Source organism: Danio aesculapii, chromosome 3 (assembly GCF_903798145.1).
Source record: "Danio aesculapii chromosome 3, fDanAes4.1, whole genome shotgun sequence".
NCBI classification, from domain to species: Eukaryota; Metazoa; Chordata; class Actinopteri; order Cypriniformes; family Danionidae; genus Danio; species Danio aesculapii.
Genome location: NC_079437.1, coordinates 58,977,244 through 59,001,820, shown reverse-complemented (window position 1 = coordinate 59,001,820; position 24,577 = coordinate 58,977,244). Strand labels below are relative to the sequence as shown.

Sequence of the window (24,577 nt, the reverse complement as noted above, 5' to 3'; positions counted from 1 at the left end):
ACCCTTCACTGAAGTAGAATTTATATAGGAGTGTCTGATGAGTGTTGCAACTGTAATTTGCCCAGAGAATATTCAAGATTTTAAAAACGTAAGGCTTTCTAGAAACACAGTTGGACGACGAATTAAAATAATTCCATGATAATACACACACACACACACACATATGTATATATATATACAGGGCCGGCGCGTCCATAGAGGCGACCTAGGTGGCCGCCTAGGGTGGCAGAATAGAGAGGGCAGCGACCACGACACCTCCCTCACCACCCACGACCTCAGAAGTTATTTCCGCGCCTAGGGCGGCAGAATAGAGAGGGCGGCGTCCATGACACACTCACTCATTTTGAGCCAGGAACCGGCAGACGTCCAATAACTTTAACCATGAGGTAAACACAAAACAAAACTTTCCATCCGGAGCTCCTTCATAGGACTCCACACTTGTAAACAATCGCTCAATCGGGCTTGCGTGGCTCTCGGTCCCGCCCACATTCATCAGCGTTACCAAGCGACCAATCACAGATCTTGCGCTACACGTCATTGTGACGTGTAGTTACATTTTTTTGAGAGGTGATGGCAAAGGGCTATGCATCCACGCATAGGCAGCGCCGTAGCATACGCGTGCGCTTGATGCAGAAGTATAAATCAGCCTTTAGAAAGAAAATGGCCACTACCTGCTGCTGAAACAAAGTATCAAAAGTAAGCATACGCACAAATGAAGTAACATAGTTAACAATTCATGCTACATAAAAATAAAAACGATAACAAATAAAAATGACACGGTGGCACAGTGGGTAGTGCTGTCACCTCACAGCAAGAAGGTCGCTGGTTCGAGCCTTGGCTGGGTCAGTTGGGATTTCTGAGTTTGCATGTTCTCCCCGTGTTCACGTGGGTTTCGTCCGGGTGCTCAGGTTTAAAAACATGCAGTATAGATGAATTGAATAAACTAAATTGACCATAGTGTATATTTGTGAATGAGTGTTTGTGAATGTTTCCCAGTGATGGGTTGCAGATGGAAGGGCATCTGCTGCGTAAAACATGTGCTGGATAAATTGGCGGTTCAATCCTTTGTGACGACCCCAGATTATTAAAGTGACTAAGGTGAAAATGAATAAATGAATAAATGAACAAATCAAAAACACAAATCAAAACAGTTGAGAGGAGCAATCCTGGCTTGTGCAGCAAGGAAAGAGAGACTGCCACCATTGCTGACATCGCCTCTAAATACCAAGATTCCCCAATGACGTCACTTATATCCCACCGCTTTAGCGAATCAGGGAAAATTCCTAGCTCAACACTCCTCCTATTAAACTCAGAGACATACACACAATATTGATGTGATCCAAGTCCTGTGAAGAGATGATGCCAACCATAGATGACTTCTAGAGGTCTCCATAACCCATGGAAGGCCATATCCTGAGCAGATGCTGTGGCGGTCATGAAGGAGTGGAGAGCCTGAGACTGATTGCTGAAAGACCCAGTGATAGACAAGTCTCTGAATTGATCTTGTAGGCCAGCCTGAACACCCGCCGGTGACCTACTCACACCTGGAGCTTCTTCACGATGGACGTCCAGCGTTCTCCAGCCTCTGGCGCTTAGACTTCAGCTCTGCACAAGAAGTTTGGCCAGAGGAGAAATGGTCGTGCCCAACTGAGCCTGGTTTCTCTCAAGGTTTTTTCTTTCACTTTCATCAATTGGTGAAGTTTTGTTCCTCACCACTGGCTTGCTTGTTTTGGAACTTGTGGAGCTGCGCATCGATGGATTTGCTCTTCTTCTTGCTTCTTCTTCAGCAGTGGAAATTAAACCACACTGAATTGAACTAAACTAAACTTCCAACTCTGAAAACTGGACTGACACAGCATCAATTTATTAGAACTTCTATGTTAAGCTGCTTTGACACAATGTACTATGTAAAAGCTCTATAGAAATAAAGATGAATTGGATTGAATTAAAAATTGTCATACCCAAAACAAGTGTATTAAGCAGACCTCAAGTAAAACCTCAAGATCTAACCAAGCAAACCAAGCATCCACCCGTACTCTTTCTTAGACTTATCCATCTAGGGTTATCTATCATTGACATGATTACCAGAATATACAACAGTTCAGTAATGAATATGGAGGGTTACTTCCATTCCTTTGGCTAAATAACGAGTGTTGCCCACTGATTAAACATTGATGAACAACTCCACACTGAAGAGGGAAGACCCAGACATTCACAGAGTTTGTGAGGTTGTTTATTCATGCAAAATAGACCTGGAGATTGACATTAAATTTTGCTGCTTAATTTTGGAGGTTTTAGTGGAGGCGGATCATTTTTGACCCAAAGGGTGAACGGTGTATACAGAATTATAAGAAAGCACACGGGTTAAAGAGTCAGATGATGCAACAGCTTTTTGAGGAAGAGTTTATTTATAATTGGGCTAAGTTGGCAGCTGAAAAGCCATTTTGAAGCAGCGAGGCTTGAAGTGAATGGGAAGAAATGCAGGCGTTTTTTAATTTTTAATGGGTCCACTTCTGTGACGGCTGAACCCAAACAGTGTGGCGACTGGCAGAGATGCTCAGATGTGGGCTAATTTAGCGGGCATCAAAAGTGCTGCTGTCTCATGCCGTTTAATAGACTATGAGACAGAAAGGAGTTGGGAAATGAATTAATGCAATAGTCTGCACACCCGCAGGCCGCTGACAGTCCCTTCACTGACCAACTCGTGCACACTCGACACCAAAACTGACTGCGTGCTGGAGCTTCTTGAAACATTTATTTCTAATTGGTAGATGATTGTCGACCAGAAAGCTTTGTATGTCCAATGCTGCTAAATATATTCTGAAGCAAAATATTAAAAAATTGAGATACTTGAAAAAGTGAGTTGATAAAAATAGCCGTGTTTATGTCCACATATTTTGAATGCGTACGAATTAGCCACTAAACTGACAAAACGTAAAATACTTACGTTTTCTCGTGAGATCAGGCTGGTAATATCTAATTTAGATTCATGTATTTTATATGTATAAAGTTTTCTTTATAAAGTATAAAGTGTCTTGGTTATTTTGAAATGAAGCCTTTTTTTTAAAAAGACTCATCAAAAAATGGACAATAAAAGACTAAAAAAAAAGTGATTAAACACAGAGAATTAAATGACAACCCAGAGTCCTGACCTAAACCTTATTGAAAATCAGAGACTAAAGAAGAGGGATTTAGTGGCTAATTTGTATGAATTCGTACGAACTAATTCGTACAATATAGTACGATTTGCTCATCCCCCAATGACGGTTGGGTTTAGGGGTGGGGTTAGGTGCTACACCTGCTTTTTTAAATCGTACAATTTCGTACAACTGAATTCGTGCGAATTAGCCACTAAACTGACAAAATGTGAAATACGTTTTCTCATGAGATCAGGCTGGTGAGGCTGGTAATATCTAATTTAAATTAATGTATTTTATATGTATAAAGTTTTCTTTATAAAGTATAAAGTGTCTTGGTTATTTTGAAATGAAGCCTTTTTTTTAAATAGACTCAACAGAAAATGGACAATAAAAGACTAAAAGAGGCAAAGCAAGGCGAGTTTATTTATATAGCACTTTCATACACAATGCTAATTCAAAGTGATTTACATAAACAAGAATAAAAGAAACATAAAACACAAGTATAAGAAATGAAAACAAAGAATAAAATTGATTAAACACAGAATAAAATGTGTTAATGCGTTAAACGTGACAGTCAGTTGCGTTTTTAAGATACCAGCTTGATACAGCGAGCCATTTAGAAGAAAAAATCACCAAGTGCGTTGCCAAATATTCAAATGTAACGCGTGGGGAGGGAGAGCAGCTTGATTTATGTGCAATGCTTCATGGGAGTGGACAGTCACTGCTCAGCTGTTTTGTCACGATTTCCATTTCCATAGCAGAAGCGAGTTCTTCTCTGATTTAATTTTTTGGACAATTAACTCACTATTAAAAGTCTCTGAATGTCACTGCAGCACCAACGTCATCTGTTCTCAAATGCTGCAGGATCTTTTCCCTTCACCAACTTCACTTTATTTAGTCATTTTTGTCTTTTAATCAGGAGGCGTTGATGTTCCAGCTGTATCTTAGTTTTGTTTTAAAGGAATTCAACCCCCAAATCTCTCACATATTTTGGTTTGCCATGTAGTAATCATGCTTAAAACATGTTAGCAACATGTTTTTTTACTGATATAATGTTGTGGTAACTTACAGTAGGGTCAAAACATGATAATTATTGCTAGAAGGATGGTAAACTGTATAACTGTAGCTATAGTTGTTGCATGTTTCATGCTAACAACTTGCTAAATTATTCTCATCATGTAGTAATCATGCTTAAAACATGTTAGCAACATGTTTTTTACTGATATAATGTTGTGGTAACTTACAGTAGGGTCAAAACATGATAATTATTGCTAGAAGGATGGTAAACTGTATAACTGTAGCTATAGTTGTTGCATGTTTCATGCTAACAACTTGCTAAATTATTCTCACCATGTAGTAATCATGCTTAAAACATGTTAGCAACATGTTTTTTACTGATATAATGTTGTGGTAACTTACAGTAGGGTCAAAACAGGATAATTATTGCTACAAGAATTGTAAACTGTATAGCTGTAGCTATTGTTGTTGCATGTTACATGCTAACAACTTGCTAATTCATTCTCACCATGTGCTAATCATGCTTAAAACGTGTTAGGGACATGGAGTTTAGACATTTTGCAGCATAGTAAACATTAAGTTTCTTTTTTTTTCATTCTTTCTTTGTCTGTTTTAAACAAGTTGCAAGGCATTTTGAAGCTGACAAAGTTTGTCTCTGCAAACTTTTCTGTCTTTTAATGTCTTAAAAAGTCATTTTTGTCTTTTAATCAGGAGGCGTTGATGTTCCAGCTGTATCTTAGGTTTGTTTTAAAGGAATTCAACCCCCAAATCTCTCACATATTTTGGTTTATTTTGATTTGAGTACATTTAAGTTGACTTCAAATGGGTTGGCTAGTGTAAAAAATACTCATAATAACCCTAGTCTAATGTTGGCAAGCGGGATAAATTGATGTGTGTTCAGTTTTATGGCTTCACCTCAAGTATTTTTAAATGCAGTACACCCTTTTGGATTTACACTGGAACTCTTGTAATGGCTTAGTTGGAAGTCTGCAGAACAAGCCGTCCTATATGTGTTAGCTACTGTTTAGTAAGGGCATATCTGTTCTTCCCTGAAATAAAACACTGCAGAACGATAAATCTATCATAAATAAATTGAAAGCAGGCTGTACTTATCTGTTTAGGACATGCGTGTAAAGGCTTGTTTTATGGTGTGTGAGTGTGTGAGTGTGCATGATCAGAGGAAGACTGCACTGCAGCGCTCCTCTATAGCCCAGAACACTTGGTAGAGTTCAGTAACCATATTTTTTTCCTCCTGGATCTTTTTTCTGTCTATCTAGTTAGCCATATATCACAAGCCCAGCCATAAAACGTCCATAAGGCATGCTAGCAACAAATAGCATTGTGCTAGTACTGAAAAAAATGTTAACGATACGCTGAAAGATTCTAGCAATTTATAGCTACTGCATTTGTTAATGCATTAACTTGTTAGTAACATGCCAACCGTGTTTAAACCTGCTAAATGGTAAAACAGGTTAAAAAGGTGTTAGCTAAATCTAAGTTGTGTTATTAAAATTGTAGCATAATGCTAATTCATGCTTGCATTGTTGAAATCATGCTAACATTTTAAGCTAGAAAAATGAGCAACAAAATAATTCATGTTGGTAAAACATGGTAACTGCATTATTATACTCAAAACATGTTTGAAACATGCTATCAACATGCTAAAGCATGTTAGCCAAGTGCTAAAACATGACTGATATAATGTCTTGATAACTTAGGGTCAAAGCATGATTATTGCTAGAAGGATGGTAAAAAGTTTAAGTGTAGCTATTGTTGTTTTGTGTTACATGCTAACAACTTGCTAATTCATTCTAGCCATGTGCTAATCATGCTTAAAATCATATTAGCGACACAGAGGTTAGACATTCTTTTTGCATAGTAACATGCTAAAACATTTGACTGATATAATGTCATGGTAACTTAGGGTCAAACATGATAACTATTGCCAGAAAGATGGTAAACTGCATAACTGTAGCTATTGTTGTTGCATGTTTCATGCTAACAACTTGCTAATTTATTCTTATCATGCTAATCTTGCTTAAAACGTGTTAGCAACATGGAGTTTAGACATTATTGCTGCATAGTGACATGCTAAAACATATTACTGACATGATGTCATGGTAACTTAATGGGGTCACACACCAGAAGCGCCGCTCGGCGACGCGCAATGTCGCACCACGCACCACCATGCATTTCAGAATTCTAAACATAGGTTTCTATGAATGTACACACACCGGCGGCACAAGTCGGCGGCTGTCGGCGGTTGTCCACGGCACCTAGCCACGACTCAGGACACTGTTTATATTTCTGCCGCGCCACAGAGCGCCATCTGAATAGTTTCATTTTAAATAGTATGCGAATGTGTGCGTGTCTGGTGTGCGATACTTTCAACTGTCATGTGCGTGCCGTGTCGCGGCGCTGAACGTCCGGTGTGTGACGCCCTTCAGGGTCAAACATGATAATTATAGCTAGAAGGATGTTACATGCTAACAACTCGCCAATTTATTCTCGCCATGTACTAATCATGCTTAAAACGTGTTAGCAACAAGAATTATACATTCTTACAGTTTAGTAACATGCTAAAACATTACTGACATTATATCATGGTAACTTAGGGTCAAAGCATGATAATTATTGCTAGAAGGATGGTAAACTGCACAACTGTAGCTATAGTTGTTGCATGTTTCATGCTAACAACTTGCTAAATTATTCTCACCATGTAGTAATCATGCTTAAAACATGTTAGCAACATGTTTTTTACTGATATAATGTTGTGGTAACTTACAGTAGGGTCAAAACAGGATAATTATTGCTACAAGAATTGTAAACTGTATAGCTGTAGCAATTGTTGTTGCATGTTACATGCTAACAACTTGCTAATTCATTCTCACCATGTGCTAATCATGCTTAAAACATGTTAGCAACATGTTTTTTTACTGATATAATGTTGTGGTCACTTACAGTAGGGTCAAAAATGATAATTATTGCTAGAAGGATGGTAAACTGTATAGCTGTAGCTATTGTTGTTGCATGTTTCAAGCTAACATTTTGCTAAATTATTCTCACCATGTAGTAATCATGTTTAAAACATGTTAGCAACATGTTTTTACTGATATAATGTTGTGGTCACTTACAGTAGGGTCAAAACATGATAATTATTGCTAGAAGGATGGTAAACTGTATAGATGTAGCTATTGTTGTTGCATGTTACATGCTAACAACTTGCTAATTCCTTCTCACCATGTGCTAATCATGCTTAAAACGTGTTAGGAACATGAAGTTTAGACATTTTGCAGCATAGTAAACATTAAGTTTCTTTTTTTCATTCTTTCTACGTCTGTTTTAAACAAGTTGCAAGGCATTCTGAAGCTGAAAAAGTTCGTCTCTGCAAACTTTTCTGTCGTTTAATGTCTTAAAAAGTCCCACTCTGCAGTTTTTGTTTGATATCCACTTAATATTCAGTTGGAAAAATGGAGGAAAGAGATGACATTAAACAGAAGTCTACATTTACTCTCCGTCTCGCCGTAGTTTTGGAGATGGCAGTTGTGATTTTTCTATTCCTTTGGGTTTGCTTGAGTTAGTGTTGTATCGTGTCATGTTTCCCACTGTTTTGTAGATGTCATCTCGGCACGTTAGTTGCAAATGGAGTATGTTTGTGATGTTTTATGTTGTATTTCTGTGTGCCGTTCACCGTGACAGCTTACGTGTCTGTCAGTTGTCACATTTGCTGAGCTCCAGTGACCTGTAGCGACACACAGCTCACAGTCATTGCTCATTTTTTTAGAGAGAGAGAGAGGCGGTTTTAGTTCACCCGCTTCACAAAGAAAGCCTGGAAACCTGTGACAGCTCCAAATTTGGAAATTTCAGTTTTTAGCCTCAGAAACATTCTAGCTAGTATATGTTTTTCAAATATTAACTAGACTTTAAAAATAAAACAAAGGGGGTGATAATAGTTTTCTACACTGACTCTGAAAATGTGCATGTGGTGACATTTATGGAAATTGACAATACACTGCTTATTGAAAGATCGGAACGCTTTAAGGGATTATTATATTCAAAACATGTTTGAAGCATGCTAGCAACATGCTAAACCATGTTAGCCAAGTGCTAAAATATGCTCATTTTATTGATATAATGTCATGCTAACTTCGGGTCAAAACATGATGATTATTGCTGGAAGGATGATAAAAAGTTTAACTGTAGCTATTTTTGTTGTATTTGACATGCTAATATCTTGCTAATTCATTCTCACCATCTACTAATCATGCTTAAAATGTGTTAGCAACACAGAGTTTATACATTGTTGCAGTATAGTAGCATGCTAAAACATATTACTGATACTATAATGTCATGGTAATTTAGGGTCAAAACATAATAATTATTGCTAGAAGGATGGTAAACTGTATAACTGTAGCTATTGTTGTAGCATGTTACATAAGTTAGGTTAACTAGGCAGGTTAAGGTAATTAGGCAAGTAATTGTATAACGATGGTTTGTTCTGTAGACTGTTGAAAAAAATTATCTAAAAGGGGCTAATAATTTTGACCTTAAAATGGTTCATAAAAAATTAAAAACTGCTTTTATCCTAGCCGAAATAAAACAAATAAGACTTTCTCCAGAAGAAAAAATATTTTCAGACATACTGTGAACATTTCCTTGCTCTATTAAACATCATTTGGGAAATATTTAAAAAAAAGAAAAAAAAATTCAAAGGGGGGCTAATAATTCTGACTTCAACTGTATATACTTAAATGCACATCAGTACCTCACCAGTAACTTTTTAAATCCCATGACCCAGGAGCGTAGCAACCGGGGGGGGGGGGGGGGGGGGGGGATATGTCCCCCACACTTTTAGAAACAGGTGATTAATAATTATATGAACGTATGATCTCATACAGCCGTCCCCCCCACTTTTAAAATGTCTGCAACGCCCCTGCCATGACTGCAATAATCAAACCCTTGTGAACAACTATGGTCGGAACCAAAGTTTACATTGACTGTGTTCTCTTATACTTCCACATTCTGATTGCTTGCCGCTGAACTGCATCATAGCTCATTACCATAACGTCGACTTGATTTCAACTCTCCTCGACGCCCACACTGGCAAAGACGCGCCACATTGCTCCTCGCCACTTATCGCCACCGGCTCTCATTGAAAATGAATGACTTCCGGCTACTTTGACGTTCTCGCCGCTTTCGGTCTGAACATACAGTTAGACTTCCATAAGACTAACATACTGACATTAACATCTAAAACAATATATTTTAATTCCATGGGGAACCACTCTCTAAACCTGTCCGTAAACATATTCCTTCTCTAACCCAACTCGTACCTCAAAACTGAAATCCTGTGCTGGACCAAGGCTATTGATAGAGTGTGTGTGGTCAGTGTGATGCTGTCTACTGTCTTGTCAGTGTGTGTTCACCATTCCTGCTGTCTGCACCGCTCTTTGTTTTTCTCTGTACTGCATCTGTCTCTGATTCATGGGGGGATGCAGATATTGTGCACACAGGCTGTGTTTACGCCTGGATTAACATGTCACTGCTAAATACAGATGTAAATAGAGGCCAGCATGTTTGTGAGACCTCAAACCACATTTAAAGGTCAGTAATCCATCACATTGTGTTTTCAGCCTGCAATCTAATGCGTCCAGGTACTGTTTGTTTTAATTGAACTGCTTAAAAGGGGGATATACGAGCCTCTTTTCAACGATCATGCTGAACGGTTCAAAGAACAGACAGTCAGGTATGGTGGCTCTAGTTATGTCTGCATGTGAGCTTGGTGTGTTGCAACATGATTACTAACCGTTCTTGGCTCAGAGTTCTAGGAATGGTCAGACTGCAATAATAAGCCATGCTGATAGATGTGTGTGATGTTGCCACTCTTTTTGTCTTGCTACATAGCTGGCTAAGCGTAAGCTCGCTATGTATTTTTTCCTGTTATTTAACACTAGAACTACAGAGGCAGTCATTTTGATTGTTTAGCTTTTGTAATTTAGTATTTTTTTTAAATACTCTCATGTCAATACAATACTCTGCAGGCAAAGATATACACTCACCGGCCACTTTATTAGGTACACCTGTCCAACTGCTCGCTAATGCAAATTTTTAATCAATGCGTTTAGACATGTAGACATGGTCTAGACAATCTGCTGCAGTTCAAACCAAGCATCAGAATAGGGAAGAAAAGTTATTTAAGTGACTTTGAACGTGGCGTAGTTGTTGGTGCCAGACAGGCTGGTCTGAGTATTTCAGAAACTGCTGATCTACTGGGATTTTCAGGTGCAACCATCTCTAGGGTTTACAGAGAATGGTCCGAAAAAGAGAAAATATCCAGTGAGCGGCAGTTCTGTTGGCGCAAATGCCTTGTTGATGCCAGAGGTCAGAGGAGAATGGCCAGACTGGTTCCAGCTGATAGGAAGGCAACAGTAACTCAAATAAGTACTTGTTACAACCGAGATCTGCAGAAGAGCATCTCTGAACACACAACACGTCCAACCTTGAGGCGGATGGGCTACAACAGCAGAAGACCACACCGGGTGCCACTTCTGTCAGCTAAGAACAGGTAACTGAGGCTACAATTTACACAGGCTCACCAAAACTGGACAATAGAAGATTGGAGAAACATTGCCTGGTCTGATGAGTCTCTATTTCTGCTGCCACATTCGGACATTCTGCAACAACAACATGAAAGCATGGTTCCATCCTGGTTTGTATCAATGGTTCAGGCTGGTGGTGGTGGTGGTGGTGGTGAAATGGTGTGGGGGATATTTTCTTGGCACACTTTGGGTCCATTAGTACCAATTGAGCATTGTGTCAATGCCATAGTCTACCTGAGTATTGTTGCTGACCATGTCCATCCCTTTATGGCCACAGTGTACCCATCTTCTGATGGCTACTTCCAGCAGGATAACGCGCCATGTCATAAAGCATGAATCATCTCAGACTGACTTCTTGAACATGACAATGAGATCACTGTACTCAAACGTCCTCCACAGTCACCACATCTCAAAACCTTTGGGATGTGGTGGAACGGGAGATTCGCATCATGAACGTGCAGCTGACAAATCTACAGCAACTGCGTGATGCCATCATGTCAATATGGACCAAAATATCTGTGGAATATTTCTGGTACCTTGTTGAATCCATGCCACAGAAGGATTAAGGCAGTTCTGAAGACAAAGGGGGGGGGGGGGGGGTCCAACCTGGAGTAAGGTGTACCTAATAAAGTGACCGTTGAGTGTAAGTCTTAAGTAGTTGCTAGGGTAGTCTGTTTTGTTTGTTTTACAAGACACTACAGTATACTACAAGCCTGTTGGGAGTGGTTTGTTTAAAAACAATTGAAAAAGTATGATAGATAGATAGATAGATAGATAGATAGATAGATAGATAGATAGATAGATAGATAGACAGATAGACAGATAGACAGATAGATAGATAGATAGATAGATAGATAGATAGATAGATAGATAGATATGCTAACTATGTTAGCATAGTAACCTTTATTATAAATGCTCTCCTGTTTGCTAGACAAAGTATTATTTTACAAATAAGAGTCCCAAAAACAAAAATGTTTGGTCATCGTCCAAGAAAAAAGAAAAAAGAAAAGAAAAAATATTTGCAGACCTGGAAATGAATAAGACCTTTACCAATGCCTGAGGATTTGCATAAATGAACCAAGCTACGGTTAAAAAAAAGGTCTCTCCAGTATTGTCTATTAAACCCTGTGCGTAATCATTAAACGTGCACACGTTTTGACATTTCACATCTGAATGAGATCAAAAAACCTTTGGTATTCAGAAATGAATTTTGACAGAGCACAACATATATGAAATCGTGAGGCTTTTACTGCTCGTTTGCCATTTTCTCTAGATGAGAGATGTGGGTGTGTGAGAGCGTTCCCGAATTCATAATGAAATATCAGACGCCAGTTTAGCAGCGAGTCTGTGGTGTCTTACGCATTCTCTGCTGAAGCATCTGCTCACAAACCACAGCCGCTTCGGATTTGGCAGATCCAGCTTCCCTGGAGGAGAATCCCAGAGAAATTCACCAACTGACAAATGATCTCCTGCAGAGAGAGAGAGAGAGAGAGAAAAGAGAAGCTGCTCACATTCACCTGTGTGTATGTGTGTGCATGCGTCCTTGTTAGAATGTGTGTGCGCGTGTGTTTTTGTGACATTTCAGGACACAAATGTGTATAATTACATGGGCATGACACAAGTATTACAACGAGATGGTGAATTATGAGGACATTGCTGATGTCCCCATTTTTCAAAAGGCGTATAAATCATACAGATTGTGTTTTCATAGAAAAAATCTCACAGTTTTTTGTAAGTGGTGGGGTTATTCTGTAGGATTGGGGTAGGGCTACAGAAAATAAACTATGTACATATAAAAATAATGGAAACCTATGGAATGTCCCCACAATTCACAAAAAAACTGTGTGTGTGTGTTCTGGTTTATGTGGTTTACAAGGACTACTGAGTATGTGGTTTATGAGGACTCTCCATAAGCGTAATGTAAAAAACAGCTTATTATATAGCTTTACCCTAACCCAGACCCTAAACCCAACACTTACAGGAAGCCTGGGGCCAAATTTGAATGTCAAAAAGAATCTAGGTCATACTTTATATATATATATATATATATATATATATATATATATATATATATATATATATATATATATATATATATATATATATATATATATATACATACTACATCCTATATACATCATATGTCTAGGTATATATTTGTTGTGTGTGTGTGTGTTTATATATATATATATATATATATATATATATATATATATATATATATATATATATATATATATATATATATATATATATATGTATGTATGTATGTATATATATGTATATATACATATGTATGTATGTATGTATATATATATGTATGTATGTATGTGTATATATATGAGCAATATCACATAAGTAGTAGTACAATATGGCTGTACGTCAGCACTGGTTGGAGACGTGCATTGACTCGAGGCTGCAGACCGAGTGAATTAGTGTCCCCCCAGTGACAATATACAGCCATGTAGCACTGCTATGAGTGTGATATTGCGTTTATACTGTTCTACCGCATAATCAAGTATAAATAATAAAGAAAATCAAACATGGAGAGTCTCAAAAATTATTTTGTATCAAGAACTACTTTCTTCCGCCATTCATTCACTTCTGCAGTTGATGTCAGAACAGCAGAAGCTGTTACTACTTCACTAACGTCACTTTAGAGCAAGTTTTTAAATGATGCTCATGCATAATGTCTAAAGTGATGACAAAACAGGTGATTTTTCTGTTGCAATCCGGAGATCACACTAATTAACCCCCCCAAAAAAGCCAAGGCAAAGCAAACACTACCAAATAACTATGGTATAAATACAGCACTACAACATACAAGAGAGAGAGAGCGACTTAGAAAGTCACTTAACTGTTTTATAATGATTTGATCAGCTGTAGCTTAAAATTTACGCTGAGTTTTTCTCCCCTTAGGACTTATTATGTGGTCTCTGTTGCCATCTTGTGACAGAACATCAACTGTCTTTGCTCTGCACAGTATGACAGGCTGATGGGCGGCGATGTGCTAAATCTTTGAAATTTAAAAAATAAAAAATAGGCACTATCTTTGCCAATTAACTGCTTAATTACAACATTTTTTTATTAATTTTATTTACAATATATATATATATATATATATATATATATATATATATATATATATATTTTTTTTTTTTTTTTTTTTTTTTTTTTTCAAATTATGTTTAACAGAGCAAGGAAGTTTTCACAGTATGTCTGATAATATTTTTTCTTCATGGAAGAAAGACGTATTTGTTTTATTTTGGCTAATATAACAGCATTTTTATTATTTTAAAATTTATTTAAAGGTCAAAATTATTAGCCCCTTAAAGCAATTTTTTTCTTTTTTGATAGTCTACAAAACAATTGTTATACAATAACTTGCCTAATAACCCTAACCTGCCTAGTTAACCTAATTAACCTACAGGTAGTTAAGCCTTTAAATGTCACTTTAAGCTGTATAGAAGTGTCTTGAAGAATATCTTGTCAAATATTATTTACTGTCATTATAGCAAAGATAAAATAAATCAGTTATTAGAGATGAGTTATTAAAACTATTATGATTAGAAATGTGTTGAACAAAATCTTCTCTCTGTTAAATAGAAATTGGGGGAAAAGGTAAACAGGGGGGCTAATAATTCAGGGGGGCTAATAATTCTGACCTCAACTGTATACAGTATATAATGGTAGGTGTATAAACAGGTGTATAAACTCACACAGCTGCATAAGCTCAAGCACTCAGGAGCTCAGTCAATGCTGGAAATGTACTCACTATTAAATATTCCACAGTCAACTTTTACTGGTATTATAACAAAAGTGGAAACAATTGCTAACAACAGCAACTCAGCCATGAAGTGGTCAGTCACATAAAATCACAAAGCAGGGCTTCAGGACTCCATGGCCAAGCAGCTGCATCCAAGCCTTACGTAAAGAAGTGCAATGCAAATTGTGGGATACAGTGGTGTAAAGCAGACTGCCCGTTACTTTAGACCAGGGGTGTTAAACTCAGTTACTAATTGAGTCCTTCAGGCTTGTTTAAAACCTACAGGCAAGTGTGTTGAAGCAGGGTTGGAACTAAACTGTGTAGGGCTGTGGCCCTTCAGGCATTGAGTTTGACACCCTTGCTTTAGACAATTGGAGATGTGTTCTCTGGAGTGACCAATCACATGTCTCAGTTTGGTGGTTGTCAGGAGAACAGTACTTGCCTGACTGCATAGTGCCAAGTGTAAAATTTTGTGGAGGGGGATTATGTTGAGGGTTTGTTTTTCAGACTTGGTCTCATATGGAATAAAATCACTGTCATTAATATTTCGTGCGTAAATAAAATTCACGCATCCGTAATTATAAAATCGTAAAGGAAAACGGAGCGTACTCGTAATTTTACGAGGGTACAATTTCAAAATCTGCGATTAGAACAGACACAGATACGACATTTTGTTTTTCTGTTTGTTTATGACTGATACATTTACGATGAGTGTACTTTACAAACACGAATTACAGTTTCACCACGGACACGAAGTCCTGATTACGAGTACGAATCAAACAGCGAGACTCCACTGTCAAAATTACGTCACCGCTTCCACAGGCATTAATAAACAAGCGAGAGTCATCGATCATAACGGCGCGCCTGCTGGACGTTCGAGCTCCACACACACCGTCTCAGGTAAGATTTCTGTTATTCCCTCTTTGAGAAATGTCCGTCATGAGCTGTAATAAAGGTTGAGGCTTAATGAGGTCCTATTTCGCTGTGTTTCTTGGACATTTTACTGAATCAAAATGAAGAACGGGCCGAGGATAGAGAGCTAGCATAATGTCAGTTAACGTTACAGGCAGCGAGCGCAGAGTCTCTCAGTGAATCACTGAACTATAACATGACATATGTTGATGAAGTCACCTATTTTAACTGTTTAAATAACTCTCAAATACTCTAAGATCACCAGAGAACACAAATTAAATTAGACAGATTTATCCAGTATAGGTAGATAAAACAAAGAAAAGTTTTACTCTTATCAATTAATTAACTTTAAATAAACCAGAATAAGCTAAATATATTGTGGTAATTAAACAATCACCAATATAGAACAAACACACACAGAAAGAGAGAAACACACTGAATAGTATACGGCTAAATGGTAATAGAAATGTTTATGGTAATAGTTTATTAATTATAGTAATACAATATAATGTAACTAATAGTTTAATCAAGTAATATAACAAACAGATAATAACAAATAACATAACAAACATTTATATCAATAGTTACTAATACCTTACTTTGTACAAATTTAAAGATAATATAAATATATATATATATATATATATATATATCTGATCTTGTCATCTCCTCTCCATACATCAATGAGGAGCTTAATTATTCAGCTTTCAGATGACATACAGGTCTGTTTCAGTTGATTGCCCCTCATGTCTGGTTTTGTGGTCCGGGGTCACATATTTAATATTTATTTATTTTGATTCATAGTCTCAAAAATGTTTAACGTTACAAACTTCTGGTGAGCACAAACCCTCAAATATTTAAACTGCCTTTTGCTGATATCTTCATTACATAATAGATCAATATTTGATCTGGCTTTAAAAAGGGTGACTTAATCAACATATGTCATGTTATAGTTCAGTGATTCACTGAGAGACTCTGCGCTCGCTGCCTGTAACGTTAACTGACATTATGCTAGCTCTCTATCCTCGGCCCGTTCTTAATTTTGATTTAGTAAAATGTCCAAGAAACACAGCGAAATAGGACCTCATTGAGTCTCAACCTTTATTACAGCTCATGACGGACATTTCTCAAAGAGGGAATAACAGAAATCTTATCTGAGACGGTGTGTGTAAGCTCGAACGTCCAGCAGGCGCGCCGTTATGATCGATGACTCTCGCTTGTTTATTAATGCCTGTGGCAGCGGTGATGTAATTTTGACAGTGAAGTGTCGCTGTTTGATTCGTACTCGTAATCAGGACTTCGTGTCCGTGGTGAAACTGTAATTCGTGTTTGTAAAGTACACTCATCGTAAATTTATCAGTCATAAACAAAAAGAAAAACAAAATGTCGTATCTGTGTCTGTTCTAATCGCAGATTTTGGAATTGTACCCTCGTAAAATTACGAGTACGCTCCGTTTTCCTTTACGATTTTATAATTACGGATGCGTGAATTTTATTTACGCACGAAATATTATTGACAGTGATTTTATTCCATAGTCTCAATCCCTTAGATCAGTGTTCCCCAACCCTGTTCCTGAAGGCACACCAACAGTACACATTTTCAACCTCTCCCTAATCAAACACACCTGAAACAACTTATCATAACATCAAAAGAGACTCCAACACCTGAAGTTAATGGGTCAGAAAAGGGAGACATCCAAAATATGTACTGTTGGTGTGCCTCCAGGAACAGGGTTGGGAAACACTGCCTTAGATCCAATGAAAGGATTTCTTAATGCAAATATCTTCATACATTTTGGACAATTTTATGCTTTGCCCTTGTTGGAAAATTTTAGGGATGAGGATTCACAACAAAACAAGTTCATAAAGACGTGGATAAGGAGTTTGGTGTGGGGAAAATGGACTGGCCTGCACAGAGTCCTGACCTCAACCCAATTGAATACCTCTGGGATGAGTTACAGCAGAGATTAACTTGATTAAGAGATTAAGATGAGGCATAACTTCTTGTCCAACATCAGTACCTGACCCGCTGATACATTTTTTAAAAGCGCAATGGAAGCTTATTAAATTGCGTAATGTAAAATTTTTTATTAGAAGCTATTTCAATACAAGAGTTATGAAAGTGTATCTTTTTAAGTACACTAAACTACATGCCATCTTACAAAAAGAATAATCAAGGACATTCTGAATGCACAAAATGTAAATGAAGTCACTCAAATATCTGTTTTGCATAACAGTTGGTACGAGTCCTACTGTTTAAATGAATATCTGAAAGTCTGAACTATTCCAGCAATGTTAAGGAGAGCCTTCACATTTTCACCTGAACCCCACTCCACTTTTCCCAGTTTGTCAAAGCTCGTTGTTTTTCTTTGCAGCTCACTCGGTGTGCCTCCAGGAAGAGGGAGCTGTCCTCTGATTGGCCCGCTGCCTTTTGACCTCATCTATACAGACTACCACGGCCTGCAGCAGATGAAGCAGCACATGGGCCTTTCCTTCAGACAGCACAGGTCAGTTTGAGCCCTCCTCCCAAAACGCAGACGCTTTTCTTTTCTCAACCTCTGGCTTCCATCCGCTTAGACATTATACTGAGTGACATATAGGCAAGGCAAGGCAAATTTATTTTCCATATATAGCACATTTCAGACACAGTAGCAATATAAAGTGCCTTCAAAGCAATTTAAACAGTCTGGTCAGGCTTTATCAAGTCAACATCAGAGTTTGCTTTGATTAACTTTTTATTTTCTTGTTTGTTTACTTGTTTATTTAATAAAATTTTTGCACAATGAAGGGGCAGGGTGCATTAATCAACATCCGTCAAAAATGCAAATGCATGCAAATGACCCTATAGCTAGTTTTCATTGGTAGTCCCTTTGCCTAATAATACAGGCCTAATACAGGACTATTTTATGCTTCAAACTTTGTTGGAAAAGTTTGGGGATGAGGATTCCTCTTGAACAAGACTGCACTTCATAAAGACATGGATGAGGAGTTAGATATGGGAGAACTGGACTGGCCTGCACAGAATCCTGATCTCAACCCGATTGAATATCTTTAGGATAATTTAGAGCAGAGATTGTGAGCCAGAACTTCTTGTCTATCATCAGTTTCTGACCTCACTTATGCGCTTCTGTATACGATATCTTGCCTAATAACCCTAACTTTTCTAGTGAACCTAATTAAGTTAGTTAAGCCTTTAAATGTCACTTTAAGCTAAATACTAGTATGGTACGTTATATATAATTATATATATATATATATATATATATATATATATATATATATATATATATATATATATATATATATATATATATATATATATAATATGTACCTTCATTACGGCAAAGAAATCAGTTAGTTTACTTGTTTACTTATTTTTTTTCACAATGAAGGGGCAGAGTGCATTAATCAACATCTGTCAAAAATGTAAATGTATGCAAATGACCCTAAATGACAGGGCAAATGACCCTAAAGGCTAGTTTTCATTGGTAGTCCTTTTGCCAAGTATTACAGTCCTAAAAACCAACAAAAATACAAATTATAAACAAGACTCAAATATACAAATCAGCAAAAAAAAATATAACAAAAACTATGTTCAAGTAATTAATTACATTTTGTTACTTTTCTCCACAGAAAAATCTCCCTATTTCAAGTGTGAATCAGCTGAATTTTAAATTTGTCAATGTACAAATGTAGATTGAAACAATAGCATATAGACCAAGGTTATTATAGTTAACAAAAAAACAAAAAAAACAAAAACAAGAGTTGAAAAACATTTTCATTAACTGAAATAAAATTTTTAAAAAGTTTTGTTTTTTAAAAAAAAAAACTAGAACTAACTGAAACTGTGTTGTGTATATAAAGAACTAACTTGAACTAGAATTATAACAAAAACATCCTTCAATTTCGTTCTTGTAATGTATTACACACAGTACAGGCTTTTAGAAGTAAATCTATTTACTCTGCGATGCCAGCTTTATGCCAGGTGTTTGACTGTACAGCACCTGGGAGTCTGTAATCCTTGTGCCATTGACCAGATTAAGCCAGTTCTCCTCCAATCAGTCCTCGTTTTGGCTCCCGTGACAAAAACAACTGCTGGACATGCAGTGTTGCCAACTTAGCGACTTTGTTGCTAAATTTAGCCACTTTTCAGACCCCTCTAGAGACAAATTTTCAAAAAACGACTAGTGACAAATTTAACGACTTTTCTTGTGTTACTGGAGATTTTTAGAGACTTTCATGTGTCCATACAGTACTATTCCTACTCTTCTCAACAAGCTGCAGGTGATGCTGTCTCCTCAGAGCACTCACAGGCGGTCCTCATAGAGCAGATCCCTCTTCTGCGCACTGGCTACAAACGATTTAGCACCGCGAGTGTGAGGTATTTCCCTTGTACAGTCAAAAAGTTTCTCCTTTGTTATAAATTTAACAATTTAATTTGACTGTTTATTCTTTTCTTGTTTACAATCACAGATATTTTAATGACTTGTCTGAGTTTATTACGTCTGAGAATTTACTACACATCTATACTGATATACCAACACAATCTCACGGCAATTCGTAACATTTTGATTTAGTGGCTAATTCGTACGAATTCGTACGATCTAATTCGTACAATTTAGTACGATTTGCTCATCCGCCAATGACGGTAAGGTTTAGGGGTGGGGTTAGGTGCCACGCCTCCTTTTTAAAATCATACAATTTCGTACGACTGAACTCGTACAAATTCGTACGAATTAGCCACTAAACTGTCAAAACGTAAAATACTTACGTTTTCTCGTGAGATCAGGCTGGATATACTGTATTCAAACAGCAATAAATGTAGTTAAATTGACAAGCATACATAAGGCATAGTGCAAATAAAAATACTCCTTTATTAACCATAGGCTGTTCAACGAAACAATGAAAAGCTTAGCACCTTTTCATTGAAAAGAGTTGGCGACACTGTGGACTTGACAGCCGCACAGTTACAACATTAAATACGACCCGAGCAAACACTTAAAAGTATTAATTTAACACATTTATGCCCAAAAGTGGGTTTTATTTCTGTATTAGTGATCGCGATCGCAAACGAATCGCTCTTTTTAATCAAATCCTCTAAGTGAACCGATTGAACTAGTTCACCAGTAAGCACTTATCCACAAACAACTTACTGCTGTGACTGAACCAAACTTGGACGACTGATTAAACTGCCTCGGGTACACAAAATATCTGGTTCATGGAAAAGATCCGAACTTCCCATCACTACTGTTTATCTAACCTCAGTATCAGCCTTGTACACATATTGCTCTTAGCAATATCTTACACATACTGCTATCTTGTAGGCTGTTACTTGAATTTGAGAATGGGTAGATTGTAGATGATAGTGGTCATGTGTTCTTTTGAATACATGTTTAAAAATGTTTCTTTGGTTGAGTTTTTATTATGCAACTTTTATTCTGATGATTTTGAATCTTGCACCAAACAAATATTCGAAATTACCAAAAAAATAAATAAATAACAGTGAAACTAATAAAACTAAACTAAAACTAAGCAATTTCAAAATATAAAAACTAATAAAAACTAGTAAATCTACCTCTAAAGACTAATTAAAAATCCAAAACTATTATAACCTTGATATAGACCAGGCATGGGCAAACTCGATCCTCGAGGGCCGGTGTCCCTGCAGAGTTTTGCTCCAACACTAATCAAACACACCTGAACACCCTAATTAGTGTCTTCAAGATCACTAGAAAGCAACAAGCAGGTGTGTTTGATTAGGGTTGGTGTAAAACTATGCAGTGACACCGGCCCTCCAGGATCGAGTTTGCCCATCCCTGATATAGACTCACTTTACAGTCCTACAGACTACAGGCACTGCAATCCAATAAATGCTACCTACCTTAAATTTCCCTGCCGTTACCAGTATTTATTATTTAGTATTATTACAGAATAGGATGAGGATTAAATATAGAGTTAGTTACATATAATTTTTATGGCTACTTTAGTACACTAAATATGTCTAATAAGGACTATTTAAAAGTGTTATCCCTGATTATCATGTGCATGTCGAGCTTCACAGCAGCAAAGTATGTAGAATCTCTTTGTCTGCTCTGTGATACTTTTTATAATTAATATCCTGGCTCATACTGTATCTTTATTGACTTTTTATTGACTTGGTCGTGCCAGTAATCTCTCACTGTGAGTCCTCTGTGACTTTCCGCACTGTTGCATGAAGAGCTGCTCTCCAGTTCAGTAATGAATAGAAATGCATAAAAGACTGATGATTATAGCATAATACTCCAGAAATTCATCCCATAAATAATGCATCATATTTGTCTCATCGCTCACCAAGACTGCCACATGCATAATGTATTAAATTTAGTGGGGGATCAATTAGAGGCTATTCCATATTTGTCAGCTGTAAAATACAGTAAGTCTCCGTATTTCACTGGGAAAGAAAATAATACTGATGTGTAATGAAGTAGATGGCTTCCTAGCCGTCAGGAAGAAGGAGGCGGAGAACAGACGAACATTCAAAGAACTTTCAAATACAAATAAACACAAAACAAACAGGCAGTAGCAATCCCTCATGGATCGCTACCGCCAAACTGAAAGCAAAACCTAACATAATGTGTTCCAGGCCTGGTCCTTCCTTTGTCGTCACTTCTCCTTTTATACTTCAGTGATTTTCCTATGGCACTCGAGACAAGTGTGGTGGACAAGTAAATCTTGCCACAGTTTTGATATGCTCTCAGCCGAATCACATATATTTATCATAAATAATGTGTACAACCTTCTTAGAAAAGCACTCTGTCAATCACATAATTTTCTTGTGGTAAAATATACTTTGAAACTATGTACCTGCGCATTTATAATGTATTCAGCATCAGAATACACCGTGTAGCACAGTCCAAAATAAGTGTTGAGGGTGGAAGTAGTTTAAAGAGGAGATTAATAAATACAGACACTACACATTCAACACAAACTATACCAAAAATTACACACATGCATTTAAACGAGGGTTTCAAACTCCTGGAGGGCCACAGCCCTGCACAGTTTAGTTCCAACCCTTCTCTAACTTACCTTTAGGTTTCAAACAAAGCCTGAAGGATTCAATCAGGTGTGTTGAATTGAGGTTGGAAATAAACCATGCAGGAACTGAGTTGGACACCCCTGAGTTACTAGGAAGTAACTAATGAACAGAACATTGAAGGAACTAGTTAACTATGACATCTAGTCAAGTAATCACATTTGAAACTAAAGCGTCCATATCATTATCCATATATAGGTACATAAAAAGTATATATTTATACATAAAGTGCAAAGTGCACAAGTACAAATGTGTACCCAAAAGCCCCAGTGACAGTTTTTTGTAACCTTACTTCGGAGATCAAAGAAAAAGGATAAGAAACTAACGATGTTAACACTGGCATTTACTCCCAAGAAGCTATGTTCAACAGAGAAGGGTTGGTGGAGGCTCAGGGAGCAGAAGGGGTACTGGTAAAGGGCAGGGGACATTAAATACCAGATAAACAAAACAACATGGAGTGACAGAGACAGACAGACAGGACAGAGAGTGGAGCCAGGGAGCAGGTGGAATCAAGAGTACAGTCAGAAAGCCGACCACCAGTGGAGTCAAGAGAGGATGAAGACATGGAGGAATCTTGATTGAAACCAGTGGTACAACACATTAAGAAATATGCAATGGTGTTAGGATAAAGGCATGGTGGAATCTTGATTAAAACCAGGGGTACAATACATGAAGAAAGATACAATGGTATTAACAGAAACCTGAGGTTACATCAGAGGCTTGGAGACAGATCCACAGATTTTAGACTCAACAAGCCGCATTGTGGTCACTGAAATTGCGGACCAAACTTACATTGGTGGAGACCGATGAAGGATGAAGCACAGATAGCACATTGAAATATCACGGCGAGGTAGATCCATGACTGACCTGGGTAAAGCTAGAGGTATTAAGGAGGCAACAGTCTGAGAAATTATTGACTCTGGTGGAAGTAAGGGATGAAGGAGCTAATAAAATATAAGGACTCATGGACTCTGATTGAGCTGAGGGAGCATGAGTGAGCCTGATGGAGTCTGAAAACTGACAGACTCTGATGGAGCAAAAGGATGAGGTAGCCTGATGAAGTTTGAGGACTAATGGACTCCGGTGGAGCTGAAAGAGTGTGAAAGAGTCAGACAGAGTCTGAAGCTTGATGGAATATGCTGGAGCTGAAGGAGTGTGAAGGAGCCAGATGGAGCCTGAGGACTGATTGACTTAGGTAAGGTAGAGAATGTGTAAGGAGCCTGCCTGTGTATGAGAACCGATGGACTCTGTTGAAGTAGAGGAAATGTGTAGCAGCCTGACAGAGTCTGAAGGTTAATGGTCTGAAACCATGGCCTAATAGTCAGTTGACTTGGGAATCAAAGGTCACGAGTCCCAGCAGCAGTATGGATTGTTGGTGGGAATAGTGAATAAATAGCCACCTCAATACCATGGCTGATACCAAGATACCAAGGAATACAAAGGGGATTCCCTTGAGCAAGGTACCCCCAACTGCTTCCAGTTGGGTTTTCATGGGTGTAAGGCAATTTGGGTAAATGGGTCTGCTAAATGTAATGTAAAATGAGTCTGTTGCTAATTGGTGCTAATTGAGTGTTAGCACCACCTGATGGAGTTTGAGGGAAAATAGACACTAATGAAGCTGAGGCAGTATGAAGGAACCTGATGGAGTCTAGAATTTGATAGACTCTGCTGGAGCTGTGTGGATAAGGGAGCCTGATGGAGTCTGAGGACTGACAGACTCTCATGGACCTGAAGGATGAAGGAGCCTGATGAAATTTGAGAACTAATGGACTCTGGTGTAGTTGAATGAGTGTCAAGAGCCTGACAGAATCTTAAGCTTGAATGGAATACGCTGGAGCTGAGGGAGCGTGAAGGAGCCATAATGGAGCCTTAGGACTGATGGACTCAAGTGGGGTGGAGAATGTGTAAGGAGCCTGCCAGTGTATGAGAACTGATGGACTCTGTTGAAGTAGAGGGATGTGTAGCAGCCCGACATAGTCTGAAAGTTGTGGTCTAATAGTCAGTTTACTTGGAAGGCAAAGGTCACAGGTTCAGAATGGATTATTCGTGGGGAGAGTAAATAAATATCCAC

General features: G+C 37.8%; 1 protein-coding gene across 1 annotated transcript in view; it reads left to right on the top strand.

The window, feature by feature from the left end:
* Positions 1–24,577, top strand: part of LOC130221747 (alpha-1,6-mannosylglycoprotein 6-beta-N-acetylglucosaminyltransferase B-like) — a 209,485-nt gene that overhangs the window by 143,555 nt on the left and 41,353 nt on the right. Inside the window, exon 9 of the mRNA XM_056454334.1 lies at positions 17,810–17,941. Coding sequence (XP_056310309.1) covers positions 17,810–17,941 — 132 coding nt within the window. The remainder of the gene's footprint in view (positions 1–17,809; positions 17,942–24,577) is intronic.